The 25,110-nt window shown below is 52.7% G+C and overlaps 1 protein-coding gene across 1 annotated transcript in view; it reads left to right on the top strand.

Moving 5' to 3' along the window:
* The window catches only part of STK10 (serine/threonine kinase 10), a 52,579-nt gene that overhangs the window by 22,665 nt on the left and 4,804 nt on the right, over window positions 1–25,110 (top strand). The window contains exons 3-14 of the mRNA XM_040603606.1: window positions 8,012–8,060; window positions 10,335–10,484; window positions 11,904–11,976; window positions 12,735–12,929; window positions 13,962–14,043; window positions 15,114–15,248; window positions 16,345–16,887; window positions 20,614–20,744; window positions 22,685–22,808; window positions 24,042–24,221; window positions 24,461–24,553; window positions 24,706–24,835. Of these exons, the coding sequence (XP_040459540.1) occupies window positions 8,012–8,060; window positions 10,335–10,484; window positions 11,904–11,976; window positions 12,735–12,929; window positions 13,962–14,043; window positions 15,114–15,248; window positions 16,345–16,887; window positions 20,614–20,744; window positions 22,685–22,808; window positions 24,042–24,221; window positions 24,461–24,553; window positions 24,706–24,835 (1,885 nt within the window). The remainder of the gene's footprint in view (window positions 1–8,011; window positions 8,061–10,334; window positions 10,485–11,903; window positions 11,977–12,734; window positions 12,930–13,961; window positions 14,044–15,113; window positions 15,249–16,344; window positions 16,888–20,613; window positions 20,745–22,684; window positions 22,809–24,041; window positions 24,222–24,460; window positions 24,554–24,705; window positions 24,836–25,110) is intronic.

Here is a 25,110-nt window from a genome sequence, read left to right as displayed (position 1 = left end):
GGGCAGGCTTTTCTGGAATCAGGACTGAGGGCTGTAGGAAGATGCTTTCCTGGACTTGCTCTGTCTCCTCTGCCTCTGAGTCAAGACCAAAAGCCCTAGAGACTGTCTGAGCTGTCTGCCACCCACCGCTCCTGCAGGGCTCCGGAGGGAGCCTGCCTCACCCACCGGGCATCATCCCGATGCTGGGAGGCGAGACCTGCCTTGCCATGACTCCATACCCTGTCACGGATGGGGAGGTCTAGACTGTTTCCTCCCACCTCTCCTGCCTTCCCCCGCGCTGCCTGCAATACCAGGGACGTCATCCTGGGCTGTGGGTGCCATGGTGCCAGCGTGGGCTGCGTGAGGGCCTTCCAGGAACCCCCGTCCTGCCCTGGGCTCAGTGCACTGAAGGGAGATTTGCCCTCCCCCCTGAAGCCAGGAAATGTTTTGGGTGGGTTGGCACGGTGCAGAGAGGGGTGCTTATCCCAGGGCGGGCTCCTCCTGCGCTGCCGGGGAGGTGGTGCAAGGTCACGGGTGCTGCCAGCACTGTGTCGCCTGCCTGCGTGCTTGCTCTGCAGGCGCAGAGGATGGGGAGGAAGGCACCGCAGGCTGTGGCTCCCGTTCTGGCAGCAGAAGGGCGGCACTGGGTCTCGTGGCCAAATCCTTCGCCCTCAGCAGCCGTGGTACAGGGGGCTCAGCGAGCCGCCCCTGTGGGGCTGGGGGCTCTGCGGGGGGGGACCAAGCTACCATGTCCCACTGGAGGGGCAGCAGCAGGGGCTGGCGGGGAGAGGGGAAGGGCTCTGCAGCCACAAAGGCAGTGGCTGTTACTCAACAGGCGGTCTGTTGAAATTCAGGCAATGGTACATGCCTTGTGGTTTTCACCCGAGGTGATGCCTCGGAGTGCTGCCTCGGCTGCCTTCTCGCCTCCCAGCCACCAGTTTCGCTGCGGTGGGAGGAGGATCCAGACTTCCCCTTTGGGCAATCTCCTTATAGAAAAGTAGGGCCTGGTCTCTTACTGTAGCTCAAAAAGCAGCTTTGTAAAATTCACTGTAAGGGGGTTTCTTTCCCCCTTTCCCTCCTGCACCCCGGCATGAGTGTGGTCCTCTCACTGGGGCTTGTTGTGGGGCTGAGCAGGCTGGTGGCTCTGCATGGGGTGGCTTCAGAAGTGGTGTCCATCACCTGCATGGGCTTCGGCTGGCAGCATCACTGATTCAGCAGATCGGCCCAGCAGGCAGGGAGACGGCAGTGGCAGGCAGCACCGGGGAGGTGCCGATACAGGTCCTGGATGCATCAAGGTTTTGTAGGTGGGAGTCCCTGTTAACTGTTCTGCACCATCCTCCCCACCCAACCCTTCACACAGGGCAGCTCTTCTCTCTCTGCAGCACCAGGAGAGCCTGGAGGCAGCCGGTCCCCCCCGATCACTCTGGCTCTTTCTCTTTTCTCTTTCTCTTTGTTGCGTTTTTGCTGAATGCAAAAGATTTCTGCCCCCACCCTGCCCCGCTGCCTCTGAATCACAGGGCTGGTTGCAGTTTACTGCCTTTCTTCCGCTTTCCCTGTAAGCGGGTGGGCGATGGCAGGAAAGCCCTGCTCTTCCCACTGCAGTACCCGCACGGGCACATCTGCCCCAGCTCCTTCCTCCTGCCTCTCCCTCCCAGGTCTGCGCACGGGGACAGCCCTGCCACCCTCCTCCCACTGTGGTTTCCCTGCAGTGGCAGCTCCACGGGGAGAAGGGCAGACACCTCTGACGGTGAGCATGGCTGAGGCCAGCTGTGGCACACCCCGCTCCTTCTCCATGCCCTGCTCGAACTTGGAGAACACCAATACAGAAGTGACGGCTGCTAGTGGCAGCATCCCTCTAGGAGCTTTGTGCCAGCTCAGCATCCTGGAGAGAGGGGAGGTGGAACAGCTGACAGGGAGGCAACCTGGAGAGCACTTCCCTTCACCGGCTAGGTCTGTAAATGGAGCAGAGTTTACTTTACTACATTTACTTTTCTTATCTCCCCAGTCCTGCCATGCCAATACAAGGCAGGAGAGCTGATGGCTGTGCTGGAGGGTGCTTTCCGCTGTGGGTGACAAGGACGCCTCTAAGTTGCCCCACAAATGTGGTAGAGCCACAAGGCTGTGTGTGGGTGATGGAGGCTGCTGTGGCAGCAGGATGCTGCGGGTTGCCGTCTCCCCAGCAGCAGGCAGCTGCTTAAACAAATGAAACCCTCTGCTGCAGATTAGGAGAGGAAATTGAAGTACTCTGGTTTTGAAGCCGTTTCTGGGTGAGGCAGGGTGGTTATGGGGGCAGGTGGATCTTGGGGACACAGGCAACCTCTGGTGGCTGCTGGTGCTCAGGTCTTGGCAGGATGGGAGGTGGCTGGGTGGTTACAATGCTTAGCACGGCGTGCACCCATATAGTAATGCCCTGGGTGCTCTGAAGCAACACTGACTCCAAAGCAACTGGGCTATTCAATGTGTAACTGTGAAAGCAGCAAAGTCACAGGAGGAGCTTGCGGGCACCCACCACCTCCAGTGACTTGGGAACAACTGGGCTGGCAGCCAAGGGCTCCTCTATCCTAAGGGGACCCGGTGGCCTCCCTGCACAGCCTGCTGCGTCGTGGGAAACGCCTGGCTGCCCAGGACCGCCACCCCCCCAGATGAGCTACCCCCAACTTTCCCAGCTGATGGCTCCTTCCCTTCCCCTCTTCCCCCCTCCTCCCTTTCTGGCTGGAAGAGGCATTTCTGCAGTGCTGCTTCAGAGGGAACAGCTCAGGGACCTCTGCCCTCTGACATGCCAATGGGGTGAGTAAGAGCTGGGCTGCGGGTGTGTCCCCCTCTTAATAGGGCTTCAATTGCAAACCCCGGTTCAGGGACATCAGCTGTTCCACCCTGGGCGACTTGTGCAGTGTTTAGTGAAAATACTTTGCAAGATAAGCTTTTTTAATTCCTTTTTTTTTTTTTTTTTAAACATTGTAGAAAGTTCTCAAACACACCCAAAAGAGGCAGGACCAGTCCTGCCCAGGGTGGGAGGACTGAGCAGGCTCTCTGTCCTACCTGGGAGGACTTTGGTACCTGGGCAGAAGATGCTGCTTCTGGCTTGTCAGACCCAGAAACTGCGCTGGGCGCTAATCCATCCTAGGCTGGCTTTCTGTGTTGGTGTCCCTCTGCCCTTCAGCTGGTGTAAGGTGCTGGAGGGATTCTCCTGGCGCAGTGTCTGATCTGCTGTCTTGAGCTGCAAAGTCATACAATGCTTTCTCATAACGTGGTACCCACCTCGCTCAGGTACAGCTTAAAGGCCTGTGTCTTTAAGAGTACTTAATTTAAGCAGTAGCTGTTTCATACATATGTATGTATATTTATTCTCCTGGGCAACCCCAGACTCATTGGACCCTGCTTCCTCTCCTCCCAGGCAGTCACTTATTACTTGAACAGTCCAGAAAAAGGCCCCAGCCCCCTCTGCATGCCCCGCTCCCACTTGGGCTGCAAAATGCTTCCAGATCTTGCTGTGCCTAAGGCAGGATTAGGATGAGCCACCGGAAAAATCAAGGTCACCAGCAAAGCCCTTTAACTTGAGTGGACTTGCTTTCAAATTTACGTTTAAATTTAATTTTGCCCATGCAAAAGTTTCTTGAAAAGGAAAGATCATGTAGCATGTGCATGCAGACCCCTTCCTTCATGCTGTTTCACTGAAGGCATAGGAGAAAAGGGCCTCTTAATTTTTTTCTGTTGGTTTGGTTATTTTTAATAACAGTGCTTGAGCTGTGGTATGAAGGTTTTGAGAGGTAGTAAGAGTGTGTTCCTTTCTCTGTCTATGAACCAGCTGCCCAAATCTGTTCCTGTGCGTGCAGCTCGTGCGTCCCCATCGAGCTGCAAATGAACCCAGCGCAGTGGCTGGGTTTCTTGGCTGCGGCATCAGAGCTGAGACCACCGGGCTCTGGCTGTGCTGGCGGGCAGGCGACAGTCCGTTGCCTTGCTCCGTGATGGGACCTAGCGGCAGATTTTGCATGTGCCTGCAAGGTGTGGTTGCAATGGCCCGTGGATTAAAAACTGAAGTGCGATAGTGTGTAATCCCTGGGATTTTGAACAGGTTTGAGGTGACAGCAGGAGGGAGCAGGGAGCGCTCCCGTTGCTGCAGCGTGTCCCCGCTGGCAGCCCAGTGCAGCAGAGGGGCTGGGCAGCCTTTGGCGAGGAAGTCCCTGGATTTCTTGTGTGGAGGAAATCATTATAAACAGGATGTTTGCTCCAGCCCCGTCCCAGGCTGTTTGCTGCAGAACCTGCAGCAGGCTCTCGGGCTGCCCTTGCCCAGACCCCAAGCAGGAGGAGGGGGAGGTGTGGGTGCTCCCCCTGACTCTAATTAGTGCGAAGGAGCTGCTTTTAGGATATCAACACCGGGGCAGAGACCCCCACGGGTCTCATGTCTCTGGTTCACAAGACCACCGAAGCTTTTTCAGGACTGGGGTCGTGAGATCTCTGTTGAGCCGTGCCGCTGCGGCTCCACGGTGAGCCCTGCGCAGGGTCCCAGGTGCTGGGGGTGACTGAGCACCACGCAAGCAGCAGCCCAGTGTAGCGTTGGGAGGCGAAGGGCAGCACTGAGAAGGGCACTGTCACTACAGCTGTTGCTCCAGCTGTGGCTTGGGGACACCTCAGTAAAGGAGTAGTCAGCCAATATATCAAAGCATGTGGAAACAGTCCTCGGCAAAGAGTTAAACCCTTTGTAACTCTTGCGTAAAGCACCAGCCTCCTGGCTGCACAGGCTCTTGTCAACAGCTCTCTTCTAGGACCCTCCCAACTCATCCCTCCTTGGGGTGTCAGTGACCACCTGACTGTCCCCCTCCCCGTTGTGACTCTGGGGATGGTACCCGCACAGCCTCCGCTCTCTGTGAGCTGCTTGCATCCCCCAGCTGCAGCATCAGAGGTGCCGCTGCCACCGGGCTGGCCTTCCTACCTGCTTCTGTGGTGAAATGTTTTTCAGCTGGCCCTGCTCCTGGTAGGAAGTGTGCGTTAGTGTATGAGCTATGGTATGGGATTGCCGGTTGCATTTGTTTAAATCAGCTTTTCTGGGCTGAAATGAGCGCATTAGGTTTTTGGATGTTCAGACAATCTGGCCACACCCAGGATTATACTTTGGCATCTCTGCCCTTGTTGAAAATGCATATTTTTAAGTTTTCCATATTTCCCATATTCCCAGCGCTTGGCTTGCAGCCTGCTGTGCCTGCATAAACATACACAGTCATGCTGGTTCAGATGGACTGATTTCCCTAATTTTCTCATTGCTAGGCTGAACCCAGATGAAACTGAGATGAAACGCATCCCACACGAATCCAGTTCCAGAGTAGGGTGTGTTGTGCTTGGCCCTTCCCCATTTAAAAGCTCGACGTGTCTGACCAGAGCACATTTTTACTGTGCCAGCCATGCCCCTGGTAGGAAACCTCAGCACAGCATCTGCCCCAGGGGGACCACACTGGGTTCCCGGGGACCCTGCTGACCAAGCTGGCTGTCACCCAGCTGGCTGCCCTCTGTGTGTCTCACCCCTCAAAATTACAATCACGTTTCTCAGTCTGGAGGCTGTGTAAGCGGAGCTGTGTGAGATGCCAGGGGACTTCATTTAGTAGGGACACACAAAGCAGCAGAAGCTGTAAAGCTGCTTGCTGAGCATCAGCAATAAAAGCACCAGAGTCATCTGGATGGCACAGGCCACATAAGCAGCTGATTTGGGCAGGGTTGCTTGAAGATTTCGGACTGTTTAAAATCAAAAGTTGAGCCTGGTAGCATTGACAAGCTTCTCATCAGGCCTTCCTTACTGACTGAATGTGAGGGAGGCTGTTCCTTGAAACCTGGAGACCACCCTTTTTGGGCAGGTGACTTCCTGAGGTGCCTGGATTGGCAGGAGCAGGAAAGGATTGCCCATGTGAGATGAATGAAACCTTGGACTGTGATTCAGTGATGAGGTAGCATCACTTGTAGGGGCAAGTTTTCTGCCAGCTGGAGCAGCGCAAAGCTGTGATGCTCAGACTTAGGTGGGATCAGGTCTGCACTGTCTTTCTGCAGCCGCTGCAAGCCCTGCCCCGTGGGCTCGGGTGATGCAGCCAGCGGTCACTCACTTGGCTGGTCTAGGCTAGTGGCAGGTTGGATGGCCTGGCAGATGGCAAGTCCCGCTGGTGGGATCGTGGTATCACTGTGTGGAGGTACTGTCACCAGGCTGGCTGTGCCAGCAGAGCCCCACACATCCCCGCAGCCTCCCAGGGCGAGAGAAAACCCTTGCCCTCCCAGCTGGCAGGTTGGCATTGGTGTGGGGCTCTTTTGGGGTTTGCTTCTGGCACTTTGGGCTCTGAGGAGACCAGGAAGGGCTGGTGTCCACTAGTGGTGTTAGTCTGCTCTGATGAACGTGATGAGGAACACTATAAAAATAATTGGTAGAAATGAGCCTCCTAGAGCTGCATTGGGGTGATGATGGAGCATGGGGGTCCAAGGGAGATCTCTGTGCCTGGGGAGACCATAGCAGGAGGCAATTCTTGCCTTGCAACTTTGTAGTGGAGCTGCTGATGTTCTGGTTCAGGGTATAACCTCAAGCTAGAAAAAAACATGTTGATGTGGCCCATTTGTGCAAGGGCTTTGCGGGCCCGCTGGCTTCCTCCCTGTCAGGCTCCTGCTCCGCTCTGAATCGGCACAGATTTGTTCTCCTGGTTTGCAAATGGTTCAAATGTTTTCCCAAATGCTTTTCTCCATCTGCCTGCTTCACATGCTTCACCAGCCCTGGCCTCTGGTTATTCTCCTCCGCTTCCTCCAACAGTGCCGGTGCCACGCAGCCCAGCCTGCCTGGGTTTCTTTTCTCAGCATTGTCTCCCCTCTGACTCTTGGACCTGGGCCGGTTCTCACAGAGCAATTCAAGGTTTGCTCTGTCCCAGCACCTGATACTGCTCCCCCTTCTCCTCCAAAACAGAGCAGTTGTGTCTTCCACCACGGCCCAGGTCAATAATAGCATTTCCCTTCTCCGCTTGTACAAACTGCAGGACAAAAAGGTGGGATGTGGCTCGCCTGGAGCTCCAGGGTTAGACCATGGGAAGGAGGGAGCTTGAACCTCCTCCCTTCGGCCCTTGGTCCAGGGCTTAGAGCGCTGCTGGATAACCTGACCTCCACTTGAAGGGCTTAGAGAGCTGCGCTGGGAAATGCTGCCTTGGGTTTGTTTGGTCGTTGTCCTCAAGATAAACTCTGCCGTTTCACCTCTCCGATATGTTGCCCCATGTCGTCTCAACAAGAAGAACTTGTTGGGGAGGTGAAGCATCCCTTCTCCCTTGTAACCTCTGGCTGCTTGAAATTTTAATCTGTGCAGCCTGGTCCGCCCCGAAGGAACGGGAAGCAGGGGCTGGCACTGAGCCCCACCTGGGAACAGCTCTGGCTGAGTTTGTGCGGAGGTGAGGGGGAGGAGGACCTGCATCCCTGGGGTGCTGGGGAAGGGCCCACCCGGTGGGTGCCCCCAACCCTGGGGTGGAACAGCAGGGGCCAGGCAGGCAGGTGTTGGGGACTGGCAGGAGTCTGATGCTGTTTCTCTCCCAGGGATGTGCATGATCTGGTGAATGTGCTCAACCTCTTCATTGACATAGTTTCTCCTCAAATTGCTCAAAATCAAGAGAGCAACGAACTACTGAGCAAGGGACGGAGGGGGGGGATAAAAAAAATTAAAGACCCAACAGCCCTCCCCAGCTCTCATTTGCCAAAGAAAATCTTGCCTGATTTCTCCCAGCCACGTCAGCTTCCAGCTATGACAACTATCTCATCCTGTTGGCAAGGCTGCTCTCTGGAGCAGCCCTCGCTCCAAAACGCAATACAGAGAGATGTAAACAGAGAGGAAGCTGAAGCTGGCTGCTCGGGGTGGGTGTCCAGGTACGGGCTCCAGGCACGACTGCTGGGGGTGTCACGGTGATGGGGATGATCCCTCTGAGATGGCTGAAGCAAAACCCAATGCTTTTGTCTCCTCTTTCCTACCTGGTGGGCTTTGCTCGGTAAGATGTGGACCTGACACTTAATTTTTCTCTCTTTGTTTCCTCAGATCATGATCGAGTTCTGCCCGGGCGGGGCGGTGGATGCCACCATGCTGGGTGAGTGCAGTGCGTGGTGCCGGGCTCTTCTCCGTGCTCAGGGAGATGCCTACAAGGTGTTTCCAGCCTTCTGGCATGCTTTCAGGGACAACATTCGGACAGACAGCAAATGTGGGTGCCCCAGCTTCTCCAGCTACCTTTCTCTCCCATGACTTTGCCTATTTTCATACTCGGAGCAGAAGGTGTGGCAGCCCTGGGGCATTCCTTGAGCTACTTTGATGTCCTTTTGTGATTTAAATGCTGCTGGGATCAGCAGATCACAAGGCATGGGGAGAGGGGAGAGTCCGACTGGAAGGGAAAGATGGCTTTAAATATTTATCTGCTGGAGGCACCGGGTGCTTGGGATCCTGTTCCCACAGCTTCCCGGGAAGTGCAGCGGGGCCAAGATATTTAATCTGGGTGCCTGTCGTGATGAATCTCCCAGGATCTTCTTGCTGACTTCTCCGTATGGTATCGGTCATCTGGTGAAGCGGCAGAGCGTCCAAATAAACTGCAGTTTGCAGTAATTCCAGGAATCTTCCCGGTTTTTAACTCCTCCCTTCCACACAGAGCTGCTGGGAGACTGGGAGTGTGTGGGTGTTCCCCAAAACAGCCCTGGCTGGTGCCGCAGCCCCTCTGTGCCAGGGCTGTACAGACGTGGTGGAGGGTGATGTCCCCTCTGCATGGCAAACGTGGCACTCTTGCCTGGAGCCCCTGGGACAGAGCCACATCTCCCCGAGGGTTACTCCCTTTCAGCTCTGCTATTTCCAAAGGCCTTGCTTTCTTTTGATTGCCAGGAAAAGCGTGGACCCAAAATTTGTCATCTTTGATTCAGCCCCTAAAACCTGTGCTTGCTTTAGGGAACTTCTTTAAAGCAGGTCCAAATCACTGCATGCAAAAGTACCTGTTCTGAAGTGCTGGAGGAAAATACGTCTTCCCCCTGGAAAACCTCAATAGGGGTGTACTGTCTCTTGGGACACAAAAATCCCCCTGAGTGTTCATGGAGCTGTATCCGTGGTAGTTGGGTCTCTGGAGGTCCCGGGAAGGGGGAGCATAGGGAACCGTGAGCAAGTGGTCTGGCTGTAGTGCCATCACCCCACCAAATGAGGGGCAGGACACGCTGTGAGCCAGAGCTGAGGGATGCTCCCAGCGTTAGTAAATTCAGAGCTGCCAAACGCTGCCTGTTCCACCTCCTCATCCCCACCAGCAATTGGCATTTGCCTTTGAAATCTGTTGTTCAAAACCTGTGGCTTGCTACACCTCACTTCTGCCAGACGCTCCAGGGAGAGTGGAAATCATCAGCTTCCTCCAGAGCGAGGGAGATCATGGTGAGGAAGAGCAAAGAGGCTGACCCAGCATCCCCCAGCCTGTGGTTAAGATCCTTGCTCTGAAGGAGCGTCTGTCCCAGCTGCTGGGGTCCATCCATCAGCTCCCATCCTGGCTGTGCTGAGGAGGGATCTGCATTGCAAAGGGCTTGTGGAAGGGGGGAGGGAAGCTCCTGCGATGCCAACCATCTGCAAGTTTGATGGTTTGCAGAGCTGTCGCCTTGGGAAGAGGTCTTGGATGGTGAAGATGGCCGGGCAGAGCTTAGCAGGGAGGTCATGCCAACTGGCCACGTGTCCCCACAGGTTTCAGAAATAGAGACAGACAGCAGGGTATGAACTGGTGTGCTGGTTCCTGATGCTACCTGAAAAACCAGCTCAGAGCAGTGGGTAGGGATAGCGCTGGTGAGCTTTTCATTGCTTGTTCCTTTGGGAAGGAGCATGTTCCTCATGATGTATGGGGGTGTGCTGCAGCTCCCTGGGGGATAAGAGCATGGCTGCATACGGAGCTGCCAAGTGTTCATGCCTGCGTTTGACCCTGCTGCTGCCTGCAGCCAAGTTCAGCTAACCTCCTCTCTGTAGCATCGTCCCCATGTTGAGCAAGATCCAGCTTGTCTGCAGGGACCTGTTTCCCAAATCAGCAGGGAACTTGCAGTTAGATCCCCGTCACAGGCATGCCTGGCTCCCCGTCCTCGTCCTCCTCATCCACTCACTATTCCTGGGCCAGATGCCTCAGCCATGCATCCCCAGGAGGGAGCTATAAACCAGCAGCCGCAAGCAGGGAGACATTGCACTGAGTGCTGACTTAGGGAATAAATTACCTTAACAAGCTGACTTGCATTGGTCTCCTGCTGCTTTGACACATGGGCAGTGATTTTTAAATGGTCTGCTGGGTAGCCCATGCCTTCCTGCTGCTCAGGTGGAGCATCGCTTGGATCTCTGTCCTGTTTAACTGCTCTCTCCCTCCCTGCAGAGCTGGACCGGGGCCTGACTGAACCTCAGATTCAGGTGATTTGCCGCCAGATGTTGGAAGCCCTCCATTACCTGCACAGCAAAAAGATCATCCACCGTGACCTGAAGGCAGGCAACGTGCTCCTCACCCAGGATGGGGACATCAAGCTCGGTGAGCCACCGGCACATGGGACAGGGGCTTGCTCAGCCAGGCCTGTTGGGAGAGCAGTCGTGAGCCATGGTGCTGCTTGGGACCGTTCCATGGTGCACTAATGACAGCCACATGCTGCTGGGAGCTGTGTTGGAGTGTTGGCTGTGCCCGAGCACCGGGGGGCACTGAGGGATGCTCTCTGCCCTCTGCCCCCCTGCGGGACATCAGCTGCTTGTCTGCTGGCTGATGAGCTCGGCCGGACAAGGTGGGGGAAAACTTGTGTATTGTTTCCTGGGCAGCCGAGTCTGCCATTGAGCCATGTGCTGTGTTTAGCACCCTGCCGGGCACTGAGACTCCCCCAGCCACAGCTGGGCTCAGGCACTTCGTAGACTTCTTTTTCATGAATCTGTTTAATCCCTCTTGGAACTTGGGTTTTTTTTTTAATGCTTTTTGTCCTGCTGAGCATCCTGTGCAGGGTGCCAGTTGGCAGGTCTGGGAGCTGGAAGAATTTGTCTTATCTCCAGAGCAGGTCTGGTGGTGACAGGGCAAGTTTTGCCGAAGGGTTTCTTTACCAGCTTGCTATGGGCTTGAGTGGAACTGTCATTAGCTACCTGCTGGGGGATGGGAAGGTAGCTTTGTCTGTAGGGACTGGTCAGACATGTGTGGATCTCCTTCTGGACTTCGACGAGGTGTGCCAGCAGCTAAGGGGTGTTCTTGGATATCTTGTTCTAAGATATGTCTGTGGGTGCTGATGGAGACCAGCCAGCCTGAGGTGATAGAAACCTTCCTGTGACCATGGGTCATGCTCCAGTGTGAAAACCCTCTGCCGGCTTGGGCCAAGGGTGACCCACAATCAGGGACACCCTGAGCCCAGGCTGCAGACGGATAACAGCTCATCAGGGCCATCTCAGAAAGCAAATTGCCCCAGAGTGGGCTCAGTGCCCTCTGCAAGTCTTACTGATTTGATTTGGGTTGGGTTGGCTTCAGCAGCTCTCTATGGAAGGGACAAAATCAGGGAAAGGCATCATGCAGTGACCACTGTGCATGAGGCTGAAGGGAATGTAATGGCACTTTGGGTTTTTTCTGGTGTAAAGTGAGACTTTTTGCTATAAAATAGCAGTCCTGAAACCAATTTGCCACGGAGCTGCTTTTGTTTGTGGAAAAGATCTTGACTTCCCTCGAGATGTGTAGGGTCTGGGTTACAGTAGGGGTGGCTTGTTACGCCCCTGTCTTATAGTACATGGGAGGGGAAGGTCCCTGGTTGTTACCTACCCAAAAGCAAATTTAATTTCTGATGCTTGGTTTCGAGGAAACAGCACGTCGTATCATGTTCTTGCCTTAAATGTGTGTTTGCTTTTAAATCTGCATTGCAGCCAAGTGTGCTAATTCAGGAGGGTCTTTCAGCTTTCCTACAGCATCTAATGTTACTGCTCTTTACAGCTGACTTTGGAGTGTCTGCCAAAAACATGAAAACCTTGCAGAAGCGAGACTCCTTCATTGGGACCCCTTACTGGTGAGTGACCTGCTTTCTAAGAAGTCCTGTGTTTGCAAGGAGCTTTGCTTTTTGTGAAAAATCAGACTTGCTCGGAAACTGAGAGCTGATGACCTTTAGGATGTGTTGGACCATAGTGTCTTACCAAGCCCAGGTGGGAGGATTTTAACAAGGAATCTTGGCCAGTGTCCATGTGTGCAAGTGTTTCCCTTGCCTGAAGGGAGCTGTGAGCAGCCTCGGCGTACGGGAGCATTGCCCAGTGTCATGATGACCTGAGCTGGCTGAGAGGCCACCGTGCTCCAGGCTGGGAGAAGCAAGGGACACACGTGTGCTTGCGTGTGTGCGCTGCCCGCTCTCCCCACCCCGGGGGGTGGAGTGGGCTTTGAAGTGTCTCCAAGCACATGGGAATGACTCCTCGCTCCAGAAACGCAATCTCTAAATCACCCGACTTGCTGAAGGAACGGAATCGTCAAGGATTAATTTATCGTCTGAAGCAACATCCGCGCCATATGTCAGTGGCCTGGGGGTTTCCATGGGCTGCCTGGGCTGTCTTGGCTGGTCTGTGGAAGAGGGAGGGGTTGGACCCCTTAGAAAAGATGCTGCTGCTTCTGAAACCCAGAGCTAGGAGGAAAGACTGGGTTTGGTGGTGGTTTTTTTTTAATATATATATATACAATGCTGCAGATTATTTAAAGCATTTAATTGCTGCTGCAAGGCTCACATTTTGTGGCATTGGTGCCATTCCTCCCTATCCCTGCTCCTTGCTCTGCCCCTTGCAGGATGGCCCCGGAGGTGGTGATGTGTGAGACCATGAAGGACACTCCGTACGACTACAAGGCAGACATCTGGTCCCTGGGAATCACGCTGATCGAAATGGCCCAGATTGAGCCGCCCCATCACGAGCTCAACCCCATGAGAGTCCTGCTGAAGATTGCCAAGTCCGACCCCCCCACGCTCAGCTGCCCTTCCAAATGGTGAGGGGGTTTGGGGCAGCAGAGTGTGCATTTCCCAATTGACACGGTATTTTGAGGGAGAGATAATAGCCTTTTCTATAGAAGTATTGTTTAATTTGAGAACCCAGCGTAGGATCCGAGCTGTATTCCAGGCCCAGCTGTGTGCCAGGAGCCCCCCGAGCGCTGCAGGGTGACGGTCATCCCTGTGCTGGGGGTGTGCAGGCAGCACGGGGGGAACTGCTGCCCACCCACAGCCCTGCTGCAGCGAGGATGATGCCTTGGCTGTTTTGAAAACATCTTCGTTTTGTATGAAAGGCAGATTTTCCTCTAAACCTGGAGATGGCAAAGAGCTCCAGAATTTCTTTCCTGGAGTTTGGAAAGTTTCTTCTGCGCTTTTTTTTTTTTTTTTTTTTAAATCCAATCAGTTAATTGTAAAAAAATTATTTATTTTTTAAAAACCATGATAAAAGCCACTGCGTGATGGCCAGCAGCAAAATATTGGGAGAGCACTGGAGTCATGGGTGTTGTTACAGGGGTTCAGGTAGCCGCTAAAGCCCAGCAGGCAGGGTGGGAGCGCTTCCTCTGGAGCAGGGACATGCTCTGTGTCTCCGAGCTGTGCTGTGCAGGCTGAGGGTGCCCTCCTATGGGGTTCCTGGTCCTTCACAGCCGTCCTTTCACACTGCAGCTGTGGGGATGGGTCCTGGAGCATCCTTGCCCAACAAGCAGCTCCTCCCCTGGGTTTCCTTTGGAGAATGACTGCTGGTGTCCTCTCCTGTCTCTCCTCCTTGGCCCTGGGGCACTGAGCTGGTGCTCAGTCCTGCTGTCTGTTGCTATCACAGGTAAGGCAAAATCTAGTCCCTCACTTGGCCATGTTGCTGATTCTCTTACAAATAATCAGAATAACTGAGCACAGGGTTTCCCACGCTGGGAGCAAAAAGGTGATTATAGCCAGTTGCAAACTGGGACACGACCTGCAGAGGGATCAAGCAGATTACCTGTGGCATTCGAGGCCTTTCCCTCTTCTGAACTTCTTGCCAATGACTGTGTTTTAAGGTCCCTGGAGTTCAGAGACTTCCTGAAGACTGCGCTGGACAAGAACCCGGAGACCCGGCCCAGTGCTGCCCAGCTGCTGGAGGTAGGACCAGCACCGGCCCCTGGGCTGGATCAGTGCAGGTGTCTGTCTGCCTGGGTCTGTGACTGTCCGAGCCACTCGTGTCTGTACAGCTAGGTTCTCCTTAAGGAGGGTAAAAAGAAAAAACAAAAAAAAAAAAAAGTGTTGATGGGCCCTAGACTGGTTTCAGATTATTTTTGTCTTGTTTGGACAGTTCATAGTACTATTCAGCCACTAAAATGTTCCAAAAAGGAACAGCAATGTTTCTCCCTTTGGAACAAACTGCAGAGCCCCTGTGGACAGCAGCTGGAATAGAAATGGCTCCCGTTGCCTAAAAATGCCCACGTGGCAGCCAGCTCAGATTATACCTGGTTATCCGAGATCTAAATTCAGCTCCTTTCCTTTACTCCTGTCCCCTTGCAAAATAATAGCAAAAACCTGGAAGGTGCTTTTCCCCGCTGAGGGCAGATGCTCTCGCTCTGCAGCGCTGGCACGCCCCGCACCGGAGTCAGCAGGGGGAAATGTGCAGCAGTCTGCAAACCTGAGGGATTCCCCAGCCTTTTGCTGAAGCTCAACGCGAACACCCTGCTGTGTGCACTGAGCAGTTTGAGCCTGATTTCAGTTAAACCTTCCTGCGTGCTCCGTTTGCACCCAGGGGTCCTGCAGGCTGGCTCTTGCCCTGCTCCTCATGGCACTCTGCGGGCTCGGACCTGCACCCCAGTGCTCAGCCTGCCTGCAGCGGGGGGGCACGTCTCCTCTGCAGTGAGAGCCCCTTGTTTAAATGCAGCTGGTGCTTTTGTTTGGGGGGTGTTGACACGGAGCAGCCTTGCAGAGCCCACGCTTTGAGCATCTGTGTGCAGAGCTGGTGCGGGACCTCAGCATCGTGTTCTCTTGTTCTTCCTCGTACGTGCAGCACGTATCTGTAAATTCATCTGGGGGGCTGAGCCTGGGTATGCTGGCAAGAGCCATGTCTTTAGGTCTTTGCAGTTGTTTTAAAGCAAGAAGTGGTCCTGGCCATCGCCATCCCCATGCATGAGCTCATGAGGTCTGTTGTTTGGTCACCTCACGTGTGTGCATCGTGCTTGGCTTTTCAGCACCCCTTTGTCAGTAAGGTGACCAGCAACCGTGCCCTGCGTGAGCTGGTGGCTGAGGCCAAGGCTGAGGTGATGGAAGAGATCGAGGACAGTCGGGATGAAGCAGAAGATGATGACTCGTCGGAGTTTGCCTCAGTAAGTGCTCCCAGCCCCATGCTGGCAAGCTTGCTGGTGTGGCAGTGGTGGAGAAAAGAGCCCAGCAACTTTTCTAGGCTCCAGAAGGCTGGTTTGCAGCTATTTTGGGCCCCATCAGGTGGAGAGGGAAGCGGTTGCTTGGCCAGGGAAGGGCTCTTTTTTTGGTGGCTGCCAAGGGCATGGAGAAATGATGCTGGCATGTGGCCTGGCTTTCTGTTCACAGGAGGGGCTTGCAAAAAGTATTAAAAAAAAAAAAAAAAGTGAAAAGTAGTCCATGGTGCAGGCTAGAGAAGCTGGACTGGAAGCAGTGCCGGCAGCACAGGGTGCAGCAGTGAGGCACCACCAGCCCTAGGAGGGAGCTGGGCAAAGCTCTTTGAAGGGGATGTCTCAAGGCTGCCTGGGCAGCTTTGCTGGGGGACATGCCTTGACCTCCCTTGTCTGTGGCAAAGGACAGTGATTAATCTATGGTGGAGCTAGCCGCAGGAAAAGGCATTCGGTATGCAAACTCCTAGACTGCCTCTTCAGAATTTGCAGGTTCTGGAGCTTCCCCACTGTGCTGTTTCCTTCCAGGCAGTGCCCATAGTCCTAGGGACCGCAAACCTGGAGAAAGAAGTATTCCAGCATGGATGCACTAAAAGGGAAGACTTCCTCCAGTAACTCTAGGTGTGGGTGACTTCACTCTGAAGCATGGGACAGAACCTAAAGGGGGCTTGTAAGAAAGATGGAAAGAGACTTTTAAGTAGGGCCTGTGGTGGTAGAACAAGGGGAAATAGTTAACTAAACAACTAAAAGAGGGTAGATTTAGATTAGATATTAGGAAGAAATTCTTCACTGTGAGGGTGGTGAGGCCCTGGGGCAGGTTGCTCAGAGCAGCTGTGGATGCCCCATCCCTGGGATGCTCAGGGCCAGGCTGGACGGGGCTCTGAGCACCCTGCCCTGGTGGAAGGTGTCCCTGCCCATGGCGGGGGGATGGGAACTAGATGGCCTCTAACATCCCTTCCAACCCAAACAGTCCTATGATTTTGAGTTGCAGCTTTTGCAGTTGGGTTTTGCATCACCACTTTAACACAACACCTTCCCTTCTCTGTCATTCCAGTCCCCTGGTAAGCACAAGCGAGACCCCTCTGAGGCGAGTCAGCTAAGTTTTGATGGGGAGAAGCTTCCAGACTCTTCCTTGCCCAAGGCAGTGAATGGGCCCATGGGGACTGGCAAGGAGACCACAGATGGACAGAGCAATAAAGTCTCAGATGAAGGGATAAGCAGTGACACTGATAAACTGGAGAGCAACCACTCCACAAAAACCCTTGCCAGCGCTGCCATCTCAGCCAGCCAGGGCAAGCCAGACATCATCTCGCAGCCTGGGCGGCTGAGTAACTCAGCGCAGGGGGACAAGCAGCCCAGGCCAGACAACAAGGAGCGGAAGAGCATCGGGGAGCGACCAGAGAGCAGCCACCTGGAGAACTTCATGGAGGAGAAGCTTGCCAATGGAAACTTGGATCCCCCAGCTTTGTTCCCCAGCAGCCGGTCCAAAGCCGATTCAGATTCTGGCAGCACTTCAGCCTCTGAAAGCATGGACCTCACCATCTCCCTGTCTGCTGACCTGTCCCTCAACAGAGAGAGTGGCTCCATCTCCCTGAAGGTGAGAGTGATGGGCAGAGGGTCTGGAGAAGGAAGGGCAGCAAAACCCCCTGTTAAAAAGTGCTGAGGTTTTCTTTCCCTTTTTACCCAAGTACCTGAAATTCCCATCCTTTCCTGGAGAGGCTGTGCACATGCACGCTTCAGCTGTAGCCCTTTGAAATCCTTCCTGAGGCAGCAGCGTGCTGAGCTCTAGATGGGGTTGATCTTTAACTACAGGAGGAGAAAGTGAGTTGCCCGTAGTCTGCCCTGTGCCTGAAGTTGGGGGAGCAGGTAAAGCAGGAGAGGACAGAGGCTGGATGAAGACATGGGGTCTGGGAATCCTGCTTTAGCACGATGCTAAAGACCACCCAGGTGCCACCCCAGTGCTGTTTGGTGAGACAACCAGAAAGGCTGTCCACAGTGCTAGTGATGTGAGCATCCAGGCTTGGAGCTCTGCAAATAGACACAGGACCATTGAGGAGGGAGGAAGCCCGTCTCCAGGCAAATCCTTGAATGGTTTGTTTTCCCTGTCTATGGGGTACCTGTCCCAGCTGGGCTCAGGGCAGCACAGCACATACTGTCGGGTTAAGCTGTGCCATGGGCATGTGGCGTGTTGTCAAGTGAAGGAGAAGCTCTTGGTGGAGCTGCTGCAGGTACAGATGTTCTCAGCTGTCCCAGGCCACTGAAATCTAATTGAAGTCTGATGTTTTGTAGCTATTTTGGGTCCCTGTGAAGCAGCCGTGCCACTTGCCTGACTTGTGCAATTGTACAGTCAGAGCAAGGACAAGTATGAAACCCAAAAGATGATTTCCTAAACTTTATCCATTGCCCATCGCTCTGCTGCATTTTCCTAGAACACCTAGCTACTTGAGAAAGCTTATTTGGGCTGGTGCCTCTCTCAGTTTTTCCAACCTGCCATACATCTGGCCTGGTTTATATCAGCAATGACTTGCACGAAGACCTCCCAGGCTTCTTGGCTTTTGCTAGAGCTTTCTGGGTGCTGGGAATGCTTGTGACCTAGAGCCGGCCAGGTCAGCACAGCTTAGACGAAGAGGCAAAATAACCGGAATGGTATTTGCTGAGCTTCAGAAGAAGAAATCTCTGTGACTTGAGAGGGCAGAGTGGTGTGTTGCACAAGATCTTTATCCAATTGCCTGCATGATAGCTTAGCTGATAGATAGCTTTCCAGCACAGAAATGTGCCCGAAAAACATTCTTGGCAAAATTTTCCTCCCCTCCCCTCCCCTGCTGCAAGCATGAGAGGCAGCATCCCCCACAGGAGCCTGCAATCAATGTGGATCCCTAATGAGGGGAGTGTGATGCTCTTGCATAGCTATTTACCTCTCCTCACTGCCTTTCTCATGACACCTGGGCTCCTTGAGGCCAGACAAAGATGAATGCGATGCCACATGTGTAATTGCTTTCCCCAGTTGGCCCCTAGAAGGGGAGTTTTTTGGGTTTTGCAGGGAGCAAGTCTCAGAGATGGTCATGTCAGATCATGGTATGAATTGCCCCAGACAGAGGTAATGCTCAGAACAAACTAAACAGCATCCCTCCGAGCAAGGTGCTCAAGGCAGAGCTGTTCTCTAGGAATGCTGCTGCTGGAGGGCCCTGAGAAAGACACTACTGAAGCTTCTGCTTTGCGCAGTGAGCTGTAAGTGCGTGGGGTGTGTGTGTGTGTACCAGGCTGTGCTGCTCCTTCGTCACCCAGGCTTCTTGCCCAGCCTTATCTTTATGGGGTTAAACTCCCCTGCTCTGACCTTGCTGCTGTTCCTGGCACTGCTGGGTTTCATGCGCAGGGTGCCAGGCAGGTTGCAGCAAGAGAAGGGGAAGTGAAGAGTTAAACCATTTCTGGTTGTAAACATTAACCATTACATGCTTTTTATCACAGACTAAACTGCAAAGTTAAGGTGACCCTTTTATTACCAGAATATTTTCCCAGTTGCCTATAGTTTAGTCCAGATAAAAAATAAAAAAATCCACCGGAACTTCGGTAAAAAATATCCAGGTCTTTTTTTTTTTTTTTCTTTTTTTAGAAAGTTTAGGGATGAGGAATCTACTAGTGAGTCTGAGTTCTCTGCAGCTGGCAGAGAAAACAGAAATAGGCAGAAGGAGATGGATAGGGTTTTGCAAAGGTAAACCAACCTTTCTCAGATGCAGCTGTTTCTGGAGGGAACTCCTTTTGAGTCTCTAGTTTGAGTTTCTGAAGGCTGAGCTGCATGGGTATTGGTAGTTCACAGCTTTGGCTGAAACCTTTGGGAGCTGGAGGAGGCACACTGGGATGTGAAGTTTGCTCGGAGTGGGCATTCAAGCATCCCATCTGACCACAGTTTCTCACTGTTCTCTGGAGAACAATTTACTTAGCAGGAATGCTTGAAAATACACTTATTTGTGTTCAGGAGAGGATGCTGGTCTGCTACCAAGGGATAACAGAAAAGACAGGAGAAAGTTGGTAATTCTGCTATTAGACCTAAGTTTGAGGATCTCTGTGAATAAAGCAGGGAGCTGCTTGTTCAGCTGTTGGAAAGAGCCTGGGGACCATTTTGGGGCTGGACACCGGCCCGGCTGCAGCAGCCGTGGGTCACTGGGCTGAGGCAGTGATTCAGTGTTAATGGGCACGGGGGCTAGCACAGGCAGCTGAATGATGACATTTTCTCATTTGGGAAATGCAGTTTCAGCCAGTTGTTTGAATTCAGTTTGGAGCAGTAAAAGCCTTCATGACCTAAGCTGCTCTCACGCAAATGTTATTTGCAACAATTTCTCTGTGTTGGCTAAACCATTGCTGTAGCAGTACGTTGTTACACGGTGGAGTTTCTCTGGTTCCTCCATTGCAGCAAGCTCTCCGGGGGCTTGCTTTGGGCCTTGCAGGCTCATGTGGAGCTTTTCTGCCATCTTCTGTAACTGTAATGGTCATCGCCGTAAGAGCAAGAGGACTTCAGGGAGCCTTTGCTCATTCCATTGCTGCGCTTTCCCTGTAGGGCTGCATGATTAAAGTCATTCATATATATATATATATATATATGTATTTTATTTTTATTTTTTTGTCCCAAAGAAACTGAGTCCCTGGACACAGTCCTTCAGCCAGGGTTGAGATGCTGACCTGCTGTGGCAGGATGCAGTGCTCCTGGCACTTGTCCCTACCCATGCTAATGAGAGCGAGCCTGGGCTGGGTTTGTGGAGGTCACTGTAAGGGGCTGGAAGCTGGTTGTGGTTAGGGAAGTATGGTAACGAGGGCCAGAGGGACAGGAGCACTGAGCCTTTGGGCAGGGCTGGCTTGTTTCCCGGTGGCTGCAGTCGCAGCCTGATGCAGCAGCCTTGCCTGCCTCACACCTGCAAGGGTGCATGGGGTGTACCTGCGAGTCAGATGGCCCAGGCGCCTTCAAAGGAACCGCTGCAAGCTGCTTCTTGTGTGGATTCCTCAGCACTGCAATGCAAGGGGGGTCCTAGCATCCCCAGTCAGCCTTTGCTTTAGCTGTGAGCAAAGGGACTTTCTGGATTGCTTCTCCGCCAGACCAGGTTTCTGCAGGGTGGAAATTGCACTGTGCTGTGGCATGGTAGCAAGGCTGCGTGGCTTGAACGGCGGCTCAAAATATGCTGATGATTTTTCGCTTCATGAGGTTTCCTTGCTGATGTTCTTCATTAACAATGGCATCAAAATTGCTCTGAGGCTTCCAGCTGTAGCACCCCGTGCAGCAAGCTGGGGAGCTGCTTCATGGCCTCCTCCCCTCCTCCTTTCCTGCCAAACTCAGGATTCTCGGATGCACAAGAAGACGCTGAAACGCACCCGCAAGTTTGTGGTGGATGGAGTAGAGGTGAGCGTCACCACCTCGAAGATCATCAGCGAGGATGAGAAGAAAGATGAAGAGATGAGATTTCTCAGGCAAGTGGGTCACTGGGGTGGAGGGAGGGCAGTGCACTGAGCTGGGGCAGGGTTTTCTTCTCCACAAGCAAATCCAGGACCAACTTAAGGTCCTCTCATTTTCTGTCTTGACCCCACGTGGACAGGACAACATTCCAGTGTGGACATCACTTCTTTTAGCCTTTCCTTGCCTGGCAGAGGGCTTGCTTTTCCACATAAGCTGAACTCTGTTTGCATGCAGGGGAACAAGGGATGCATCTCGGGGATAAGACACAGCAAGGCTGTGGTGAGGGAAGATTGTACTATGGCTGGATCTGTCCTCTGGGGATGAATGAATGTGTCTCTAGGGCTGTACATGTGCTGTCTCAATGGAAATAAGCACAGAAACCTTCTCAAGATGCTGCTCTTCCTTTTTTTATTGTATCTCCTCAGAATGTCAACAGACATGTCAAGGGAGTTGTCAACTCCTTGGGTGTCACCTAATATTCACGAGTGTATCCTCCCTGCTGAAGCCTTTATGACTTCTTTGCAGATCTTGCAGCTTTCCAACCTCCATGACTTGTTCTCAGGAAGAGAAACTGCTGTTTCTAGCTCCGTTACTATCAGTAGCAGCACTGAAATGAAAAGGCCCTTAAGATAATTAAAATACAAACTGTTTTGCTTGATGCCCTATTCTAGGCTCCCTTGTGCTGCTCTGAGGGGCTCCCTGAGAATATAATCTGTCCCAAGCACTGTGTCCCTGCAGTAGCCTTTTTCCTAGGTCTTAGTTTCAGATCTATGCAGAAGTTCATTAGCTACTTATTTTTGTGTAAGAAGTGCATATAACCCCAGTAAAACACAGGGAGCATGTGTATCAGCATACAGGGAATTTCCAGGCACAGCTGCTTTTTCCTGGCCCACTCTCAGCTGCAGTGGCATCCCTGGAAAGAGGCTGCTTTTTAATTTTTAAATAGTGTCTGCTCCATCTCCAGGCTGGGGGAGGAGATGGGGAGGCTTGGGCTGGAAAGCATCAAGTCCCCAGACACCTTTTGGGAGTAGTTATTCCCCTGGGGCCAGCTAGTGGGCACGATCGATCAGCATTTCTGGCATCTTGATTTGCACTTAAGGGGCTTGTTTCTGGGGTTTTGCAGCATGCCAAGGTATTGATTTGGAGGCAAGGTCAGAAGAGAGCACATTATATTGCACCAGTCAGTTTAATGGGGTTTGGGTTTGTTTTGAAAGAATAAATGTTCCCAAAGTGCTTTTCCTAGGAGGGCCCCTGCAGAGGATTGTACTCTGTGTAAGGCTTGTGCACAGCAGTGGAGGCCACAGTGGGGATCCTGCATGGGGAAACTGCTGCTGCTGTTCCTTTTGCTGGGTGCATCAGTGATTTCCAACTCAATCGGGCACAAACATGGCAAATGGGCTCAAACGCAACCATCCAAGCAGAGTATCCCTTTCACTGGATGTGAAGCTGGATGAGGAGAGCAATGCAATGTCTTGGTAGATACATCAGAATTTGGGAGAACCACCCTTTCTGCCACCCAGGTGTGAGCAAGAGCAGTTGCAGGGCCTGGGTGCACTAAAGACACTAACCCAGCTGGCACAACAGGTATTTTGGTTGCTGGCTGGGGGAGCGATGTCTGCAGAATCACCTTAGGAGCTTTGACAGGGCTTGTTTGAGAACCTGTGAGTGCTAACAACAGGCCTTAGCTGTGAAAACGGATGGTTTTCCAACAATTACTCTAGTTAGCATCCTGCTTCTGTGCAGTGCTCTGGTGTCACATGGGAGGGCATCAGTCAGTTGACGTTTACCTCCTGCCTGTGCTCAAAGCAAGTGGTGAGGTGCTACGGGATGGCTGTGCGCCTTCCAGTCCCTGCTGAAGTCTCTGGTTATTGATTCTGCCATCTCTGCTCAGGCACATGCCTCTGAACTTGTCTGACTGTATTTCTTTCTCCCCCTCCATTTTAACCCTCTGCAGGCGCCAGGAGCTGCGGGAGCTGCGTCTCCTTCAGAAGGAGGAGCACCGAAACCAGGCCCAGCTCAATAGCAAACACCAGCTGCAGCTGGAGCAGATGCTCAGGCGCTTCGAGCAAGAAATGACGGTACATGGGCAGGGAAGGGGAAGCTCCCGGCTATCAGCTGGTTTGACTTCCCTGCAAATGCCCTGCAAACCCTTGTGCAGGGCAAGGCTCTCTGAGTTGCAGCAATCCTGGGGCATCATGTCCGGAGGGAGCAGGACCGCCGAGGAATCCCTTTGGGATTAAGGCATGCCATGCATTTGTGGAGGACAGAGGCTTTTGTGGGCATCAGGTGCATGCAGCCTGCGGCTTGGGAAGCACTGACTGCCATTGCCGGGCATGATGGAGCAGGGGAAGGCTTGTTCTGGACTTTGCCTGTTTAATGACCTTTTCTTCTATGTCTGTTCGTGGCTGCTGTGAGAACCGGTTCACTGTGCTGTATGTCACAGAAAGCCTTTTAAACACGAAAGCAGTGTGGCCAGTGTGTGACAGCAGGGAAGCTGGCAAGTCTTTGAGTGTAAATTGAATAAACGGGGCTTACATACTTAGTCCTTCCATAGGCAGTTTTTGCTGAAGTAAAATAATTTTGTAGATAAGTCCTTTTAAAGCTTTCAGGAGCCATCTTTTAAATATCCCCTTATTAATTCACCTAGCATGTGTGCCTGGTAGCCCCAGCCCCTCGCGGCAGGCTGGGAGCCATCACTCAGTCGTGTGCCTTGTTGTATTTCTACAGTCTTGACGTGCCACGTCTGTGAATTCCCATCTTAGCATGTCACTTCTCATTTGTGAGATGTGCCAAAGCCCCAGACCTGCTTCCTTCACCCTTTCCCTGGGGCAGTTTGCAGCCTGTGCTTATTGACACCCAGGTGCTGCATCCCTGCAGCTCGCAGGGGGGGAGAGATCAGACACGAGGCACTGTCAGAGCACAGTGCCCTCAGACTTGGAAGTCCTTGTCTGCAGAAAAAGAACTGGTTATGCTTGAGCTTCACTGCCTGCTAATGTTTGCCACAGGTCCCAATGGGATATTGCAGGTCAGGGCATAAGCAGGAGAAAGGCTTGAAGTGCATCAGCGCTAGAACAAGTTAAATGCTGTGTGCTGGTGCTAGCGCTGGCTCTGCCCGTGTGCCCCGTGGGGCATGATTTGGAAATGTCTCTCTATTTAGTAAAGAGGCTCGATCCATGCAAGGGCAACCCCCTGCCCCCTCCCCCCTCCTTTCCTTTTTTATTTCTGTTGGCAAATTTATTTTTTTTTTAACTTTTGGAAGACAACAAAGCAGAGAGAAGGCTGAGTTTGACCTCTGTTCCCTTCCCATGCAGACAAAGAAGAAGTTCTACGACACCGAACTGGAAAATCTGGAACGGCAGCAGAAGCAGCAGATTGAGAAGATGGAACAAGATCACTCGCTGCGCCGGCGGGAGGAGGCCAAGCGCATTCGCCTGGAGCAGGAGCGGGACCATGTCAAATTCCTGGAGCAGCTGAAACAGATGAAGAAGGAGGTAAAAACGGGCATAGGAGGGAGGAAAGCTGGTTTTCTGCATTTGTTTCTTCCAGAAAAGCTTTAGCATTTCTCCGTAGCACAACCTAAGAGGGAAGCAGTTGGTGTTTTAGCAGGAAGCTCTTGGTTTTTCTTTGGTATATTTGGGTGTTTCCTGAGGTTCAGCTGTTTAGTGGCATTGCTTGGGGTTGTTGTTGGTCTAAAGTTACCTGCTGATAAATCTCATTTGTCTCCCCAAAGGTCAAAAATGAGGTTGAGAAGCTGCCACGGCAGCAGCGCAAAGGGAACATGAAGGTGAAGATGGATGACTTTGCCCAGAAAAAACAAACCATGGTAAGATTACCACGACTCCAAGATTGGGAAGCATGCAGTAAATGAAGCATCATTCCTCCTTGAGGGACTGGCAGTTTCTAAAACACCACCAGATGTTTTTCAGCTTTTGCAGCAAAAGAAGGGCTCATGGTGGTACTGCTGTTTTCTTCCAGGAACAGGAGTTTTTGGCCAAGCAGAAGGAGGACCTGGAGCTAGCCATGAAGAATATAACAGCCCAGAACAAGAGAGAGATCTGTGACAAGGAACGCGAGTGCCTGAACAAAAAGCAGCAGCTCATGAGAGGTGGGTGGCAAAGGCTGGAAAGGAGGAAAGCAAATGCTGTAACCATGGGTTTATCCAACGCTGGCTCTTCCCACGCAACAGATGCTGTGACAGAGTTGCAAGCTGGCAGGATAGGATTTAGAAAAAACAGCCTTGCCAGATCCTGTCTAAATGTTTAACAATAATAATACTTAGCACTTTAATCTTCAAAGTGCTTTACAAATATGAACCAATTAGGCTTCATAATTGCAAGAAATGATTCTCCAATATGGTTTGCAACCAATTTCTCTTGGAAA

Source organism: Falco naumanni, chromosome 8 (genome assembly GCF_017639655.2).
Source record: "Falco naumanni isolate bFalNau1 chromosome 8, bFalNau1.pat, whole genome shotgun sequence".
Taxonomy (NCBI): Eukaryota; Metazoa; Chordata; class Aves; order Falconiformes; family Falconidae; genus Falco; species Falco naumanni.
The sequence above is the reverse complement of the archived record's forward strand: the minus strand, read 5'-3'. Positions and strand labels throughout refer to the sequence as shown.